The sequence below is a fragment of the Mercurialis annua genome, linkage group LG1-X, assembly GCF_937616625.2.
Source record: "Mercurialis annua linkage group LG1-X, ddMerAnnu1.2, whole genome shotgun sequence".
Lineage (NCBI taxonomy): Eukaryota > Viridiplantae > Streptophyta > Magnoliopsida > Malpighiales > Euphorbiaceae > Mercurialis > Mercurialis annua.
The window spans coordinates 7,711,732-7,727,760 of NC_065570.1; the positions used below are offsets into that span (position 1 = coordinate 7,711,732).

The window sequence follows — 16,029 nt, forward strand, 5'->3', positions numbered from 1 at the left end:
TAAAATTTAAAATATGTCTAATATTTAATATTTTTCTGTTTCTTTTTTGTTGAAATTAGTACAAAGCCGAACTTAATAAAATTTTAAAGATGTATAGGTTTAAAGATAGATTTTACCTACCAGTAAACTATACTTCAAATGGTATAAGCGATACACAGTAAACTGCTAGGTCGTTGGTTCAAATCCTTCCACAAGTGTTTCTCCCTCTACAATTATAAAAAAGAAGATAGATCTGGCTTAAAACTTTTTCTCACATGACGTAAGTTCATTCGTAACAATCACTTCACTAATTTAAATGGTATAAGCGCCGGACAGTAAGCTGTTATAATTGTGAATTTAATTCCTCACACAAACGTTCCCCCTTTCCCCATTATAAAAAAATAAAATTATACATAACTTAATTAACATTAAAAAATATGAGATTTTAAGTTTAGATATAAATTATAGCCACTATTTTATTCTTATTAGACAAAAGGTCCCCAAAACCACCGACTTTTAATTTTTTTTTCAATAGCATTCTATTTCACATTTTCGACTCCAATTGTACCAGAAACATTAAATTGAACTCTTTTCAATTGGATAACATTCAAAATAAATTTTTCATATTTAGAAAATATTATAAATAGCCTTGAATGTTACAAATATATAAAAAATATTTCTTCCCCAAAAATTCAAAAGATAATATTAATATATAATAATATTTTTTATTTAATATAAATTAATAATACTAATAAATAATATCCTCCGCCACCCTATTCTAATTCCGCCGCTGCCTTCTTCGGGCCTGCCGCCGCTCGTCTTTCATCTTCTCGTCTTCCATAGAAGATGAACGGCGGCGGGTCCGAAGGCGGACGACGGCGGTGACGAATTTGGAGTTGAAGGCGTTGACATATGTCGGTTTTTATTATTTAAATTTTAATAAGATTAATTAATATATATTTAATTAAATTTTCATTTAGCACTTATCTGAATTTCTAAAAGATAAAGAATTTATTTGAATTTTTTTAATAGGAAAAAAAATATATGATATTATCTTTAAATTTAGTTGTTTGAATATTTTCATTTACAATAATAAAATCGTCTGAATTTGTCAATTCAGAGTATAACTGGAAGTTGAAAATGTCAAATAAGATACTATAGAAAAAAGTTCTATGGTTTTGAGACCTTTTGTCTTGTTATTTTTTTTAACTGAGTGTTATTATTATCTTTAAGTGATGCATGAAAATCATTAAATTTTGAGAAAAAAAACTATCTGTAACCTTCAGTACAACTTTTATTAGACCTTCCTCCTAACACTTAGTTAGTTTCAACCATGTGTTAATTGTAAGTATAAATTCAAATTGGATACAAATGTTAGATTTATTGTTCAAATTCATTTGAAATTAATTTGACAATTAAGTTGGTATCGGGACATCCAAATTTGGTTAAATTAATTTTTATTAAACCTTCATCCTAACCAATAAGAAATGCCAAAAGACAGAATGGGAAAACTAAAAGTAACATTGACCAAATAAGTAAAATCCTTTTGACCTATGGCTAGGCATATAAAACATCCGGTCCGGTCCACTTATAACAAAATAATTATTAATAGGGTTAGATATAGTAGGTCTTTATTTAAGAGTTCTATATTTTTCTAATGAAAATTGGACATACAATGACAACATTATAATTTATTTTATGATTATTTTGGTAATTTCTCAGAATTTCAAACCATTTCTCTATAGTTCTTTTTAGAATAAAGGGTCATAAGCTTATGTCACGGGATCATCTAACTCAATTTATACTTTTTTGAACAAATAATCCCAAAACTCTTCATTTTCGGGTCAAGTAACCTCATAATTGTATTTTTAAAACGTGTAAAATGCAAATCGGAGGTGAGAAATGCAAAAAAGTAATTAAATACTTCCCTAATTGTTGCTATAAAATTATTCTAAATCTGTTTTTTAAAATAAAAATATAAATTATGGGGTTATTTAATCTAAAAATAAAGAGTTTTGGGATTAGTTGCTCAAAAAATATAAATTAGATTAGATGATCCCGTATCACAAGTTCAGAGGGCGCATTGACCTTTATCCGTTCTTCTTATGTCTTCCTCCTCACATTATACATGGCCCAGCAAGGAATTATTGAGCATAATATTTTTTGAGAAAAATACATATTTACCTAAAATACAAAAATAATATGTTAATATACATCAGCGCGGAAATCTTATAAAAAATACATCACGAATTTAAACCTTTTATTTTTTTACTCTCCTCACTTTTATAATTATAAATTTACTTCCACTATATAAGCTCATTAATTTCACTAACAACGAGGTTCCTTCCTTTTCTCTCTCAATTTTCTCTCTCTATTCTCTCTCTTTATTTTCTCACAGCTCGTTTTCAAGCTCTCTGTTTTGGAAAAATCTTTTCCGATTCTGGAAATTCTTAAATCCAGATCTCTGTAACAACTTCCAGATCTCGAAAAATAGTTCGTTCCTCATAATCTGCTCGAAAAACAGCTCGCTCTTGAAAAAACGGAGATTCTTGGAGGTAATTGACTATATTCGTGAATAAAATTGCTTTTTATATTATCTTCTTTTGATTGTACGATTATAAAAATATGATGATATTTGAATTTTAACCTATAAGAAAAATCAATCTGATACTTATATGATATTGTGATGCAAATCTGATAATGTGATCCTCATCTGATAATCTGATACTCATATTGATGTTGTCTGATAATGTAATGTCATATGATTATCATATGAGTATCTGACAGTCTGATTATGACACAATGTGATTCTCAAATGATACTCTTGTGATAATTTGATATACTCATACTCATATGATAATGTGAAAAAAAAATACTTATATGATATTGTGATGCATATAATCTGATACTCATATGATAATGTGATAGTCATTGATACTGTGAGTGTCATATGATAATCAGATAGTCATATTGAAGCTGTGAGTGTCATATGATAATGTTATATGATTATCATATGAGTATCTGACAGTCCGATTATCATATGAGTATCTGACAGTCTGATTATCACATAATGTGATGCTCATATTGAAGCTGTGAGTGTCATATGAGTATCTGACAATCTGATTATCATATGAGTATCTGACAGTCTGATTATCATATGAGTATCTGACAGTCTGATTATCATATGACTATCTGACAGTCTGATTATCATATGACTATCTGAAAAAACTGATTATCATATGAGTATCTGACAAAACTGATTATCATATGAGTATCTGACAGTCTGATTATCATATGAGTATCTGACAGTCTGATTATCATATGAGTATCTGACAAAACTGATTATCATATGAGTATCTGACAGTCTGATTATCATATGAGTATCTGACAAAACTGATTATCATATGAGTATCTGACTATCTATCAGACTGTCAGATACTGTTATGATAATCAGACTATCAGATAGTCATATGATAATCAGATAGTCATATTGAAGCTGAGAGTGTCATATGATTATCATATGAGTATCTGATAGTCTGATTATCATATGATTATCTGACAGTTATCATATGAGTATCTGACTATCTATCAGACTGTCAGATACTGTTATGATAATCAGACTGTCAGATAGTCATATGATAATCAGATAGTCATATTGAAGCTGTGAGTGTCATATGATAATGTCATATGATTATCATATGATGATCTGACAGTCTGATTATCATATGACTATGTGACAGTCTGATTATCATATGACTATCTGACAGTCTGATTATCATATACAGTCTGATTATCATACGAGTATTTGACAGTCTGATTATCGTAGAAGTATCTGACAGTCTGATTATCAGATGATACATTATCATCAGATTATCATATGATACTGTGATACTCTTATGATTATTTAATAATGTGATACACATATGATAATGTATCAACTGATACACATATGATAATATTTCAACTGATAATCATCTGTTTATCATTTTCAGGATGGAATTTATCCAAGTACTAATGCAACATGATGGGCAATGGACTGAAGATGGAAAGTATACTGACTTCAAAATGACAGGAATTTTATTGGAAATGAACTGCACATTCAATAGTTTTATCGAATTAGTATATCAAAGTTTGCAAGTTCAAGATACTGAAACTGAATTAGATATTCAATATCTAATCAGTGATGATTATCCTCCAGTCAAAATAGCAGATGAAAGAAGTCTCAGATTCTATATACAGTTAAAGAAGAGTGAACTTAACTTCACAAGATATCCAATCTGCATCATATTGAATAAATCTGCTTCTTTTTTGGAAACATCATCATCAGAAGCTGCAAACAATTCACTTCTTGTTCATGAAGACAATATAACGCAACTGGATGAACAAAACTCTAAAGAAACATAAATGTCTTATTCAAATTTGGATATGATTGAATATGCAAACCTTCTCTGCACACTTCAAGAAAATCTTCCAGAAACAGATTTTGATGAAGATCATGTTGCAACCAATCAAGCAAATCAGAAAATAGAAGAAGGAGGCATATTCACAGATAAAGAAACATTAATATCAGAGATGAGCCTATATGGACTAAAAGAACACTTTCAGTTCAAGGTACATTTCAAATATTCTGATTTTGACATTTTATTATCATAACAGTTTCACAAAAAACTGATACTGTATATTATTAATAATTACAGGTCCAAAAATCATGCGTAAGACAGTACCGATTAAAATGCATAGATGACCATTGTGATTGGAAATTTTATGCCTCGAAAATTGGTCATATAAAAATGTTTCGAGTGCGTAAGTTCAACAATTATCATACATGTTCTTTGGAGATGAGAATGGGAGACCTGAGGTTTGTCAGCTCAAAAACCATAGCAAAAATAATAAAGTCAAACTTGTTGGATATCAAGACAATTTACACACCTAATGACATAATCAGAGACATGAGAAATGATTATAGCATTAAATTGGATTACTGGAAAGCTTGGAAATGTCGAGAAATTGCACTAGAGCTTTTAAGAGGGAAACCAGAAAATTCATTTGGTCTACTACCGAGATATCTTCACATGGTGAAGCAAACAAATCCAGGATCAGTTGTAAGCTTACAAAGAAATGTGGATCATACTTTTCTTTATGCATTCATGTCACTTAATGCATCAATAAGTGGATGGAGTCACTGTATGCCTATTATGGTTGTTGATGCTACATTTTTGAAAGGACCATTTGGAGGTTCTCTGTTTTCAGCTTCAACTCTTGATGCAGCAGGTATGATTAATATCATTATCATCACGATATCATCGTATTATCATTACAGTATCATTATAATATCATTACAGTATCATCGTAATATCATTATTTTATTTTGCTTCTTATTTTACAGGAAAAATCTTCCCTCTTGCCTTTTCAATAACAGATTCAGAAAATGATGCATCTTGGAATTGGTTTTTTAGACAAATCAAAACTGTTTTTGGTGTAAGGGAAGGAATGTGTATAATTTCAGACAGACATATGAGTATTAAAAATGCAATAGAAAGTGTTTTTGCTGGAGAAGTTCAACATGATATTTGCTTATATCATTTACTAAGTAACGTGAAAAGCAGATTTAAAAAGGATCAGAAGACAATTAAAGACCTGTTCAAAGCAGCAACAAGAGCTTATACAAAGGAAGAATTCAATATTCATATGGCAGAAATGAGCAACGTAAATCCAAGAGTTACAGCTTATCTCAAAGATGCAGGTTTTGAAAGGTGGGCAGTTTCACATTCTGTGAACAAAAGATACAACATAATGACTTCAAATACTGCTGATAGGTGTAGAATTACACCTATTATGTGGGTCTATTTTGATGTAATTATGCCATGATTAGTGTCCATTTAAGTGGTTTTATTGCTCATTTTCATGTCGAAGTGTTTTAGGTACATATTGACGAGAATCGGGCAATTTGGAGCGTAATTGGAGCAATCAAGACTAGAGGAAGCAGAAGTGATCAAGTCAGAGCTTGTTTCTATCGAAACTTCCTCAGAAACCTCCTCAGAAACGTCTGTCTCGATCGAGACAGATTGGTTTCTATCGAGATCTCCTCAGAAACCATGTCAGAAATGCATCCAGTGAGCTTTTCACTTAAGCCTGTTTCTATAGAAACCATTTCATTTCGATAGAAACAGCTCATTAATGAAGATACGTGATTTGGAGCTAAAAAGGCACATGTGGACAATTTTGTGATCTATTTTGATTGGCTACCTCATTTAGACTTGTCATATAGTGTATTTTTATTCCCTTTTTATCCTTAAACTATAAAAGGATCCCTTCTTTTCTATTTTTAGGGTTATGCACTCAATTTTAGATTTGTAGCCCCCATTTCACTTACTATTCTCAGCTTTTTGAATTACACTTATTCTTAGTGATATTTTGAGTTTTTTGTTATGGATTGAAGATTATTGGTTCCTTATTATTGTTCTTCATTATCTCTTTTATGCTTTGGGTCTTCAATTATTACAAGGTAATTAATCTCTACACTATGTTTATTCTTATTTCTTACTTATTAGTTATTGTTAATATGTTTGTGATTAGTAGCTAAACCCTTTGTTTAGGGGTTGTTAATGAAGGTTGATTGTGATTAGTTGATTAGGGTTTGTTTGGGTATAAGGGTTTGTAGTGATTTGTGTGCTTTATGCCTAGGATAGATTGATCTCCTAATCCTAGGTCAAAAGGGTAATTAATTAGGCGAGAGTCATTTAATAACCCGGAATTAGCAAATCATTTAATTAGGGCTTAATCACGCGAGAGCGGTTTAGGACTTAATTGGTTATAGGTTAGCTTCGCGATTGGGTTCAATTGATATAATCGAAATCTAATTACGCGAGAGCGATTTAGATTTCGGTGTATTAATTAAATTACAATTAGCTCTAATTGCGGACTCGAGAGAGCGGATTAGGCATTTTAGAAAAACTTGACCCGAACCAAATACTAAATCAACCCCGGTTAGCTAGAACGTTTCAACCCTAATTAGCAACCTCTAAGCGTTTCTCTCTATTGATTAAATCTTGTGTTAATTAGCGATTGCCTAGTTAATTGTTTAATTAAAGTAACGATTTAATTGCTTGCTTAGTAGTTAATTGTTGATTTTATTGATTTTAAAGTCCCGTAGTTATTACTTCAAATCAATTTACTTGTTGCTTTCCGAATTGAATTTTAAAATCCGTGTTCGTTCACTTTAAACCTCTTGTCTTCGTGGGATCGATTCCGTACTTCCGGATTATTACAAGTTAGTATTTTTGCTAACAAGTTTTTGGCGCCGTCGCCGGGGACAAGGTTGCGTTTAATTGATTGAAAGTATTTTGAAATTCGGCCGAGTTAGCGTTATTTTCTGTTTTTGGTTTTATTGTTTATTATTTGTCTTTCGTGGTTTACACTCGGTTTTCTTGTTTTTGTTTGTGTAGGGATTTTGATTTTCGTGTATGCACAATACGCGACGAGCCAATCTACCACTAGAACCGTTCCAAGATAACCTCGGTAACTACGAAAGAGGTGTAAGAAGAAGAGCCCGTATACCCGAAGTTATGAATAACGAGGGAAACAATTATGATGAAGAGGAAAGGTTGAATCCTTTAATGGATGGAGGGGAACAACAATATCCACCCGCTCCTCCATTAGGGAATGTGAACCGACCAAGGCAACAAGACCGCCCAAGGGATGATCGACCCCAAGTGCACGCACAAGTGCAAAACCAACAAAGACAAACTTTGGGCGAGTTTTTCTTGCCGGATGTGGATAATGCCACTTTTGGATGCTTTACAATGCCGGTTCAAGCGGCAACTTTTGAGATCAAGCCGAGTACCATTCAACTTTTGGAAAATCGTTGTGCCTTCTTTGGGTTGAGTCACGAGGATCCGAATGAGCATATCGCCAAGTTTTTGGGTGTTCTAAACACATTCAAGCTTCATGGGATAACGGCGGACCAAATTAAGCTTCGGATGTTCCCCTTCTCTTTGAGGGACAAAGCTAGCATTTGGTTACATTCTCTACCAAATGAGTCTATTCACAATTGGAGAGAGTTGGCTCAAGCTTTTCTCAACAAATATTTCCCTCATGGCAAGACTACAAAGTTGACTAAAGACATACTTGAGTTTGTCCAATTTGAAGGAGAATCACTTCATGAGGCGTGGGAGCGGTTCAAGGATTTACAACGGAGTGTGCCTCATCATCGGCTCAATAGAGAGCATGTTATACAAATATTCTATGATGGGACAAATGTCACTACCCGAGCTACTATTGATGCGGCTTCGGGCGGTTCGCTTATGCAAAAGACTTATGAAGAAGCTCTTGAATTAGTGGAAAAATTAGCCGTGGTTAGTAGTACTTGGGGTCCTATGGAGAGAAGAGCGCCACCAAATCAAAAGTCACTCATGACTCTTGATCAAGTGAGGGAGATGGAGTCCATAAAAGCCACAAATGCTTCGCTTCAAGCTCAAGTGGATGCTCTCAAGAAACAAGTCGCTCCTATGCAAAGAAATGCTCCGGTGGCTTATGTTCAAGTCGGTTGTGAGTTTTGTGGTGATTTTGGCCATTCGGGAGGAGAGTGCCTAGTTACGGGTCAAGCCTTGAGTGAGCAAGTGAATTACATTGGGGGGCAAAGGCAAGCTAATGATCCTTATTCCAACACCTACAACCCCGGATGGAGGAATCATCCAAATTTCGGGTGGAGGAATCAAGAGGGGCAAGGCAATGCTCAAGGGTCTAATCAAGCGGGTCCAAGCTTCCAAAGCAACAATAGGCCTCCACAACAACAAGGTCACTATCAAGGAAACCCGAACCATGGAAACAATTATAGTGGAAGACCCCAACACCCTCCGGGTTTCCAACAACCACGGAACACGGATGAGGGAAACGTGCTTGCCAAGGTACTTGAGAAATTGGAAAAGATGGAGCAAAGGGAGAAGAACCAAGCTTCCACTATTCATCATTTGGAGACCCAAATTTCTCAAATGGCTATCTCACTTCAAGGTAGACCACAAGGGGGATTGCCCTCTACTACGGAGAATAACCCAAGGGAGCACCTAAAAGCAATAGAGCTTCGGAGTGGGCGAAACTTGGAAAAAGCTAATGGTAAGAAGCATGTGGTTGAGGAAGATGAGCCTCAAGTGGTGATTGATGTTGCTAGCTCTAGTCAAGAGCCACCTATTGTTTGTGAGGAGGTGGCTATTGAGGTTGAAGAGCCTTATGTGAGACCGCCACCGCCACCACCGTTTGTACCACCGGTTCCGTTTCCAAGCCGGTTAAGGAAAGCTCAAGGGAACGAAAAATTTCATAAGTTCCTTGAGATTTTCAAGAAATTGCAAATTAATCTTAGCTTGGCGGATGCACTCCGAGAGATGCCGCAATATGCCAAGTTCTTGAAGGACATCATTACCAACAAACGGAGTTGGGATAGTGGTGCAACGGTTCCCATTCCGGAAGTGTGTAGCTCAATCATTTTGAATGATCTACCGGCTAAGTTGAAGGACCCAGGGAGTTTCTCTATACCTTGCACTATTGGCACTATGAGTTCAATAAATTGCTTATGTGATCTTAGTGCTAGCATTAATCTTATGCCTTTAACTCTTTTCAGGGCATTATGTGGAGATCAAACCGTGAAGAGCACCTCGATGGTACTCCAACTAGCGGATCACTCATTGAAGAGGCCGTATGGGATTGTTGAAGATGTTCTCGTGAAGGTCGATAAATTCATCTTTCCGGTGGACTTTGTTGTGCTTGATTATGCGGTCGACAAAGATTGCCCCATGATTCTTGGGCGCCCTTTTCTCAATACGGGGCGAGCATTGGTTGATGTTAATGCGGGAAAGATAACATTGAGAATGAATGATGAGAGCATAGAATTTGACATGAGGCATGGAAAAAGCAAGTGTGAGGAGGAGAAATGTATGAAGATTGATGCTATTGAACCCACATTGCATGTGCCTATGAAGGAGGTTCATAAGAAAGAACCCAAAATTGTGTGTGCAAAAATCAAGATGACACCTCATGTCAAGCCACGTAAGGGAAAACCAAGACATTGGGCATCATGGAAGTTGAAGCTCAACGGCATAGCAACCGCAAGCAAGAGATAAATGTGCACGGAAGTTGCTACTCTTGGTGAGTACGTCCAAGTTCGAACCTCCCAAGAGCATTCACATGTGGGGAAGTTGATTTCTCAGTGGAGTCGACCGTTTAAAACACGGCGCAAATCGGAGGATGATTTGATTGAGTTGGAGGGGGCCAATGGAGATGTTTTTAAGGTGCTTGAACAATGGTGCAAACCATATCCAAGAGTGTTGAGGAATGAGAGCCGTGAGCAATTCGCTCTTTTTGATCCTCCATGATTTTGAGGATCGACGGTCGAGCTTTCGACTTTAAACAAGCGCACTCGAGAGGCAATCCCGAGAGGTTCGATATTTTTACTTTGTTTGTTATGTTTTGCATTTGTGTTATTTTGTGTCATTTCGTTGTTTGTGTGATCTTTGTGTTATTTTGCTTTATTTCTTATTTTGTTGAGTTTAAACTTTATTATTTTTTATTCCGTGTGATGTCGGGGTGTTATTTTTGGTGGTGTGTAGAAAAAATTGGAGTTTGGTACAGCAGAAATTCTCAGAAGCTTGTTTCTTTCGAAATGGTTTTGGTCCCTTAGAAACAGTGAACCAGAAAACAAACAGTGCAGAAATGAAAAATGCCTGTTTCTATCGAAACAGACCTGTCTCGATCGAGACAGACGTTTCTGAGGAGGTTTCTGAGGAGATCTCGATAGAAACAGGCAAACTGAAATCCAACACTGTTTTTTTCTCAACTTTCAAAGGTTACTTTCTATTCCGATGAGCTCAATGATGAGTATTCTGATGAAGATGAGCCGGAACAAGAGAATTTAACTAAGAATGAGGGAATCACTCCTCCCTCCTCCGTTGTGCCACCAATTGTGGAAATGAAGCCATTGCCACCACACCTCCGGTACGCCTTCGTTGGAGAAAACAAGCCTCTTCCGATCATCATTTCCGACAATCTATCGGAAGCTCAGGAGACAAGCGGTACCCGTCATTCGAGCCATCACCGGAACCCCCAGTTTTTGACTAGCGAGATTTGTTTTCTAATCCCTAACTTATGCAATTTTCCTTTTATTTATTTCATTGCAATGTGGACATAGCATGAAATAGTGTGAGGAGGGGGTTAGTAAAATTGTTTCGTTAGTGATTAGCTTTTGTTAGGATGTGTGTTTAGGATGTTTGTTATCTTTTATGTTTTTGGTGTGTTTGATTAGTTAGGTTTTATGTTTTTGTTTTTAGTGCTATTTTGGTGTGGGGATGCCTTGTATCACTTAGCCTTGAGCTTGATATTGTTAAAATTTGCTAGTGATCTTTTGTTGTTTGAAACACCTTTCATGTTTGATATTCCGACTCATAAATGGATTGAAATGCAACTTCTTTGAAATAGCAATAGTTGATGATGCTCACATAGTGAAATGTTAATTGCATGATTATAATTAAATAGAGTTTGAGATTGTGGTTGCATAGTAGTTACTTTGATGCGGATTCATGAGATGTTGTTTTAAAAAATTTAATGGTTGAGTTGATTTTAGGCATGATTGGCTTACTTGTGCGGAAATTAAACTTTTGGCATTACACAACTTTTTGATGAAAATTTGAGCCTAATGTTTTTGTTGTGAGAATCTTGTGTGCATTTAATTCCTAGAACTTGATTTGTATCCGTTCAAAATCACATTGTTGAGTTTTTGGCACAAAAATGAGAATGGCATTAGGACTACACATTTTTCTTAAAACCACTTAAAAGACTACCCCATTTTTCCATTAGTTGCACAAATTTGAGCCTAAACCTTTCCCTTGATTTTAACCCCAAAATTCACACATTTAAACTTTTCAACATTTACCTCTTTAAAACACCTCATTTAACTTGATTGGCTTAATTTTTAGAAACAATTTATCACAACTTGATGAAAAAGAAAAAAAAATAGCGAACAAATGTCTTATAGAAAAAGAAAGAAAATCAAACAAAGAAAGAATAAAATTGGTTGAGAAAAGGAAAAGAAAATGCATATAAAAAAAAATAAGAGAGAAAAAGAAGAAAAATGAATGCAAAAGAATAAAAAGAGGCAAGAAATGAAGAAATTGTTCGTTTTGTGTTTGTAATTTCCAAGTTGGTTCTTTGAGTTTTGTTTTGTTTTTAGCCATCAAGTTATTTGTTTAGCCAAATTTTACCCTTTTAAACCTACCCTACACCTCAACCCCATTACAACCCATTTTAAGTCCATTTGACTTGTGTTGATTACCGAACTAAGTGGTGGAGTCCCGGATTATAGTCAAGCCTATGGTGAATTTATGTGTGCTTTGTGAGCTTTAAATTTGTTTTGCACTACCCTAAACACGTTGAGCGTCGGAGTGTAAACTTGTGAGGATTCATGCCTTTTGGTTAATTTTAGCACAAATTTACTTTGAATTGCCTTTGTGAAAACTCATACTTATTTGACATGTCCCGCAAGTGATAATGTGACTCTATGTGATTGAGTTATTGAGTGCTCTAAATTATGATGGTGCAATTGAGTTTTCACTAGTGTGCATCTTTAGCGGTTGCTATACTTGGAAGGAAGCATTCATCTCTTTATGACTTATGAATTTAAATGCGGTTTGTGTTTCAGCGATTCAGTTTGCTAGCATGTGTATCTAAGCGAGATTCAATTCTTGCTCGGGACGAGCAAAGGGTAAGTGTGAGGAGGTTTGATAGGTGTAGAATTACACCTATTATGTGGGTCTATTTTGATGTAATTATGCCATGATTAGTGTCCATTTAAGTGGTTTTATTGCTCATTTTCATGTCGAAGTGTTTTAGGTACATATTGACGAGAATCGGGCAATTTGGAGCGTAATTGGAGCAATCAAGACTAGAGGAAGCAGAAGTGATCAAGTCAGAGCTTGTTTCTATCGAAACTTCCTCAGAAACCTCCTCAGAAACGTCTGTCTCGATCGAGACAGATTGGTTTCTATCGAGATCTCCTCAGAAACCATGTCAGAAATGCATCCAGTGAGCTTTTCACTTAAGCCTGTTTCTATAGAAACCATTTCATTTCGATAGAAACAGCTCATTAATGAAGATACGTGATTTGGAGCTAAAAAGGCACATGTGGACAATTTTGTGATCTATTTTGATTGGCTACCTCATTTAGACTTGTCATATAGTGTATTTTTATTCCCTTTTTATCCTTAAACTATAAAAGGATCCCTTCTTTTCTATTTTTAGGGTTATGCACTCAATTTTAGATTTGTAGCCCCCATTTCACTTACTATTCTCAGCTTTTTGAATTACACTTGTTCTTAGTGATATTTTGAGTTTTTTGTTATGGATTGAAGATTATTATTATTAATAGAAGATTATTGGTTCCTTATTATTGTTCTTCATTATCTCTTTTATGCTTTGGGTCTTCAATTATTACAAGGTAATTAATCTCTACACTATGTTTATTCTTATTTCTTACTTATTAGTTATTGTTAATATGTTTGTGATTAGTAGCTAAACCCTTTGTTTAGGGGTTGTTAATGAAGGTTGATTGTGATTAGTTGATTAGGGTTTGTTTGGGTATAAGGGTTTGTAGTGATTTGTGTGCTTTATGCCTAGGATAGATTGATCTCCTAATCCTAGGTCAAAAGGGTAATTAATTAGGCGAGAGTCATTTAATAACCCGGAATTAGCAAATCATTTAATTAGGGCTTAATCACGCGAGAGCGGTTTAGGACTTAATTGGTTATAGGTTAGCTTCGCGATTGGGTTCAATTGATATAATCGAAATCTAATTACGCGAGAGCGATTTAGATTTCAGTGTATTAATTAAATTACAATTAGCTCTAATTGCGGACTCGAGAGAGCGGATTAGGCATTTTAGAAAAACTTGACCCGAACCAAATACTAAATCAACCCCGGTTAGCTAGAACGTTTCAACCCTAATTAGCAACCTCTAAGCGTTTCTCTCTATTGATTAAATCTTGTGTTAATTAGCGATTGTCTAGTTAATTGTTTAATTTAAGTAACGATTTAATTGCTTGCTTAGTAGTTAATTGTTGATTTTATTGATTTTAAAGTCCCGTAGTTATTACTTCAAATCAATTTACTTGTTGCTTTCCAAATTGAATTTTAAAATCCGTGTTCGTTCACTTTAAACCTCTTGTCTTCGTGGGATCGATTCCGTACTTCCGGATTATTACAAGTTAGTATTTTTGCTAACAACTGATGAGTCATTTAATGCAGCAGTAAATAGAGCACGAGAATTACCAGTTACGATGCTTATGGAATACTTGAGAAATTTGATTCAAAGGTGGAGCTACAAGAACAGAAATATTGCTAAAGGAACCTTTACAAAATTGTCGTCAAAATATGATGATGTCCTAAGGCAAAACTATTTAAATTCACTCAAAATAGAGGTACGGATTCATTCTTATCACAGTTAGAAATATTTTCATCTTATCATGCTATTATCAGTTTATTATCATTCTATTATCATATGCTATTATCAGTTTATTATCATTCTATTATCATATGCTATTATCTTTTAATATTTTTGACATTATCACATGTATATCAGGTAGAGCCATCTAATGATGACATATACACTGTTACTGAAAATGGTGATACCTCTACTGTTAACATCAAGGAAAAATCTTGTACATGCAACAGATATCAAGAAGAAATGATCCCATGTAAACATGCTGCTGCTGTATTAAACTACAAACATCAAGACCCAACTGAATATTGCTCAAAGTACTTCACAAATGAAGCAATGCTTGCTACATATGCACAAACTGTATACCCAGTTCCTAAAGAAGAAACATGGGAAGTCACTGCAGCGGTTGAGGATATCATTGTCTTACCTCCTATAGGGAGAACTAAGCCAGGAAGACCAAAAAAGAGAAGAATAAAAGGAGCAGAAGAACAAAAGAATCAAAACAAGTGCAGCAGATGTGGATATTATGGACATAATCGTAAAACTTGTAAAAATATTCCAAAAAACAGATAGAAAACTGTGATTTGAGATTTTCAATGGTACTATTTTTCAATAAATAAAAAAATATCATTCAATATCTGATGGAGTAATATCATGTTATTATCATAATATTATCATTACATTATCATCTTATTATCAACCATATATCATTATGATAAAATATTATCATATGTTTATCATCTAAGTATTAAACATATGATAATCATTAAAATATATAAAATCAGATAATCATAAACTTGATAACAGTAACATATAATTATCATATGAGTCACAGTAAACCAAACATCTGATAAATGGACAACAGTTTATTATCATTTATGAATGTTATTATCATAATATTATCATTACATTATCATCTTATTATCAACCATATACAAATATTATAAAATATTATCATATGTTAATCATTAAAATATATAAAAATCATCTAAATATTAAACATATGATAATCATTAAAATATATAAAATCAGATAATCATAAATTTGATAACAGTAACATACAATTATCATATGAGTCACAGTAAACCAAACATCTGATAATGAACAAACAGTTTATCATCATTTATGTATCACAAACTTATCATCTCATTATCATAAAACTGATCAAACAATTGTCATTACATCATAATAAAAGTCATTAACAGTAAAAAAAAATCTACACAACCATTTTTTTTTTACAGAATAACAAAATGAAACACCTAAACCAAAAACTAAAACATTAACATTCATTTGATATATATCCACTCTTGATCTTCCACCTTCCATAAATGTACAGATTTGCTGCATATCGCTCACGAACAACACTACAACTGATTTGTCTCGGAATAGCCTTCCCTTCTATCAAGTATTCAGCAAAATCTGCAACGTAAACGCCACAATCTCTGCATTGTGGTATAATAATTATGAAACTATCTCATTAAATCACTATTTCAAAAAATATAAAAAGACCAAAAGATAGAGACTTACGCATCCTCTTGAACAGGAAGGTTGTTAACATAAGCTACAACGAATGG

The 16,029-nt window shown here is 34.1% G+C and overlaps 2 protein-coding genes across 2 annotated transcripts; both read left to right on the forward strand.

Moving 5' to 3' along the window:
• The first annotated feature begins 4,383 nt into the window (after nucleotides 1-4,383).
• Nucleotides 4,384-6,143, forward strand: LOC126687837 (uncharacterized). Its single transcript, XM_050382415.1, has 4 exons — nucleotides 4,384-4,590; nucleotides 4,677-5,250; nucleotides 5,366-5,832; nucleotides 5,901-6,143. Exons 1-4 carry the CDS (start codon nucleotides 4,384-4,386, stop codon nucleotides 6,141-6,143), a joined length of 1,491 nt encoding a protein of 496 aa, XP_050238372.1.
• A 1,638-nt stretch (nucleotides 6,144-7,781) lies between these two features.
• LOC126687913 (uncharacterized) lies at nucleotides 7,782-10,091 on the forward strand. The gene is made up of 4 exons (XM_050382491.1): nucleotides 7,782-8,620; nucleotides 8,700-8,885; nucleotides 8,993-9,229; nucleotides 9,335-10,091. The coding sequence occupies exons 1-4, from the start codon at nucleotides 7,782-7,784 to the stop codon at nucleotides 10,089-10,091; spliced, it is 2,019 nt and encodes a 672-aa protein (XP_050238448.1).
• The last annotated feature ends 5,938 nt before the right edge of the window (nucleotides 10,092-16,029 follow it).

Coding starts and splice junctions, on each gene's coding strand:
- LOC126687837 (XM_050382415.1), top strand. CDS start 4,384: ATGTCTTATTCAAATTTGGATATGATTGAATATGCAAACCTTCTCTGC. Junction 4,591..4,676: donor AAGAACACTTTCAGTTCAAG/GTACATTTCAAA, acceptor TAATAATTACAG/GTCCAAAAATCATGCGTAAG. Junction 5,833..5,900: donor TTATGTGGGTCTATTTTGAT/GTAATTATGCCA, acceptor GAAGTGTTTTAG/GTACATATTGACGAGAATCG.
- LOC126687913 (XM_050382491.1), top strand. CDS start 7,782: ATGCCGGTTCAAGCGGCAACTTTTGAGATCAAGCCGAGTACCATTCAA. Junction 8,621..8,699: donor AATTACATTGGGGGGCAAAG/GCAAGCTAATGA, acceptor AGGAATCAAGAG/GGGCAAGGCAATGCTCAAGG. Junction 8,886..8,992: donor AGGGAAACGTGCTTGCCAAG/GTACTTGAGAAA, acceptor ACTTCAAGGTAG/ACCACAAGGGGGATTGCCCT.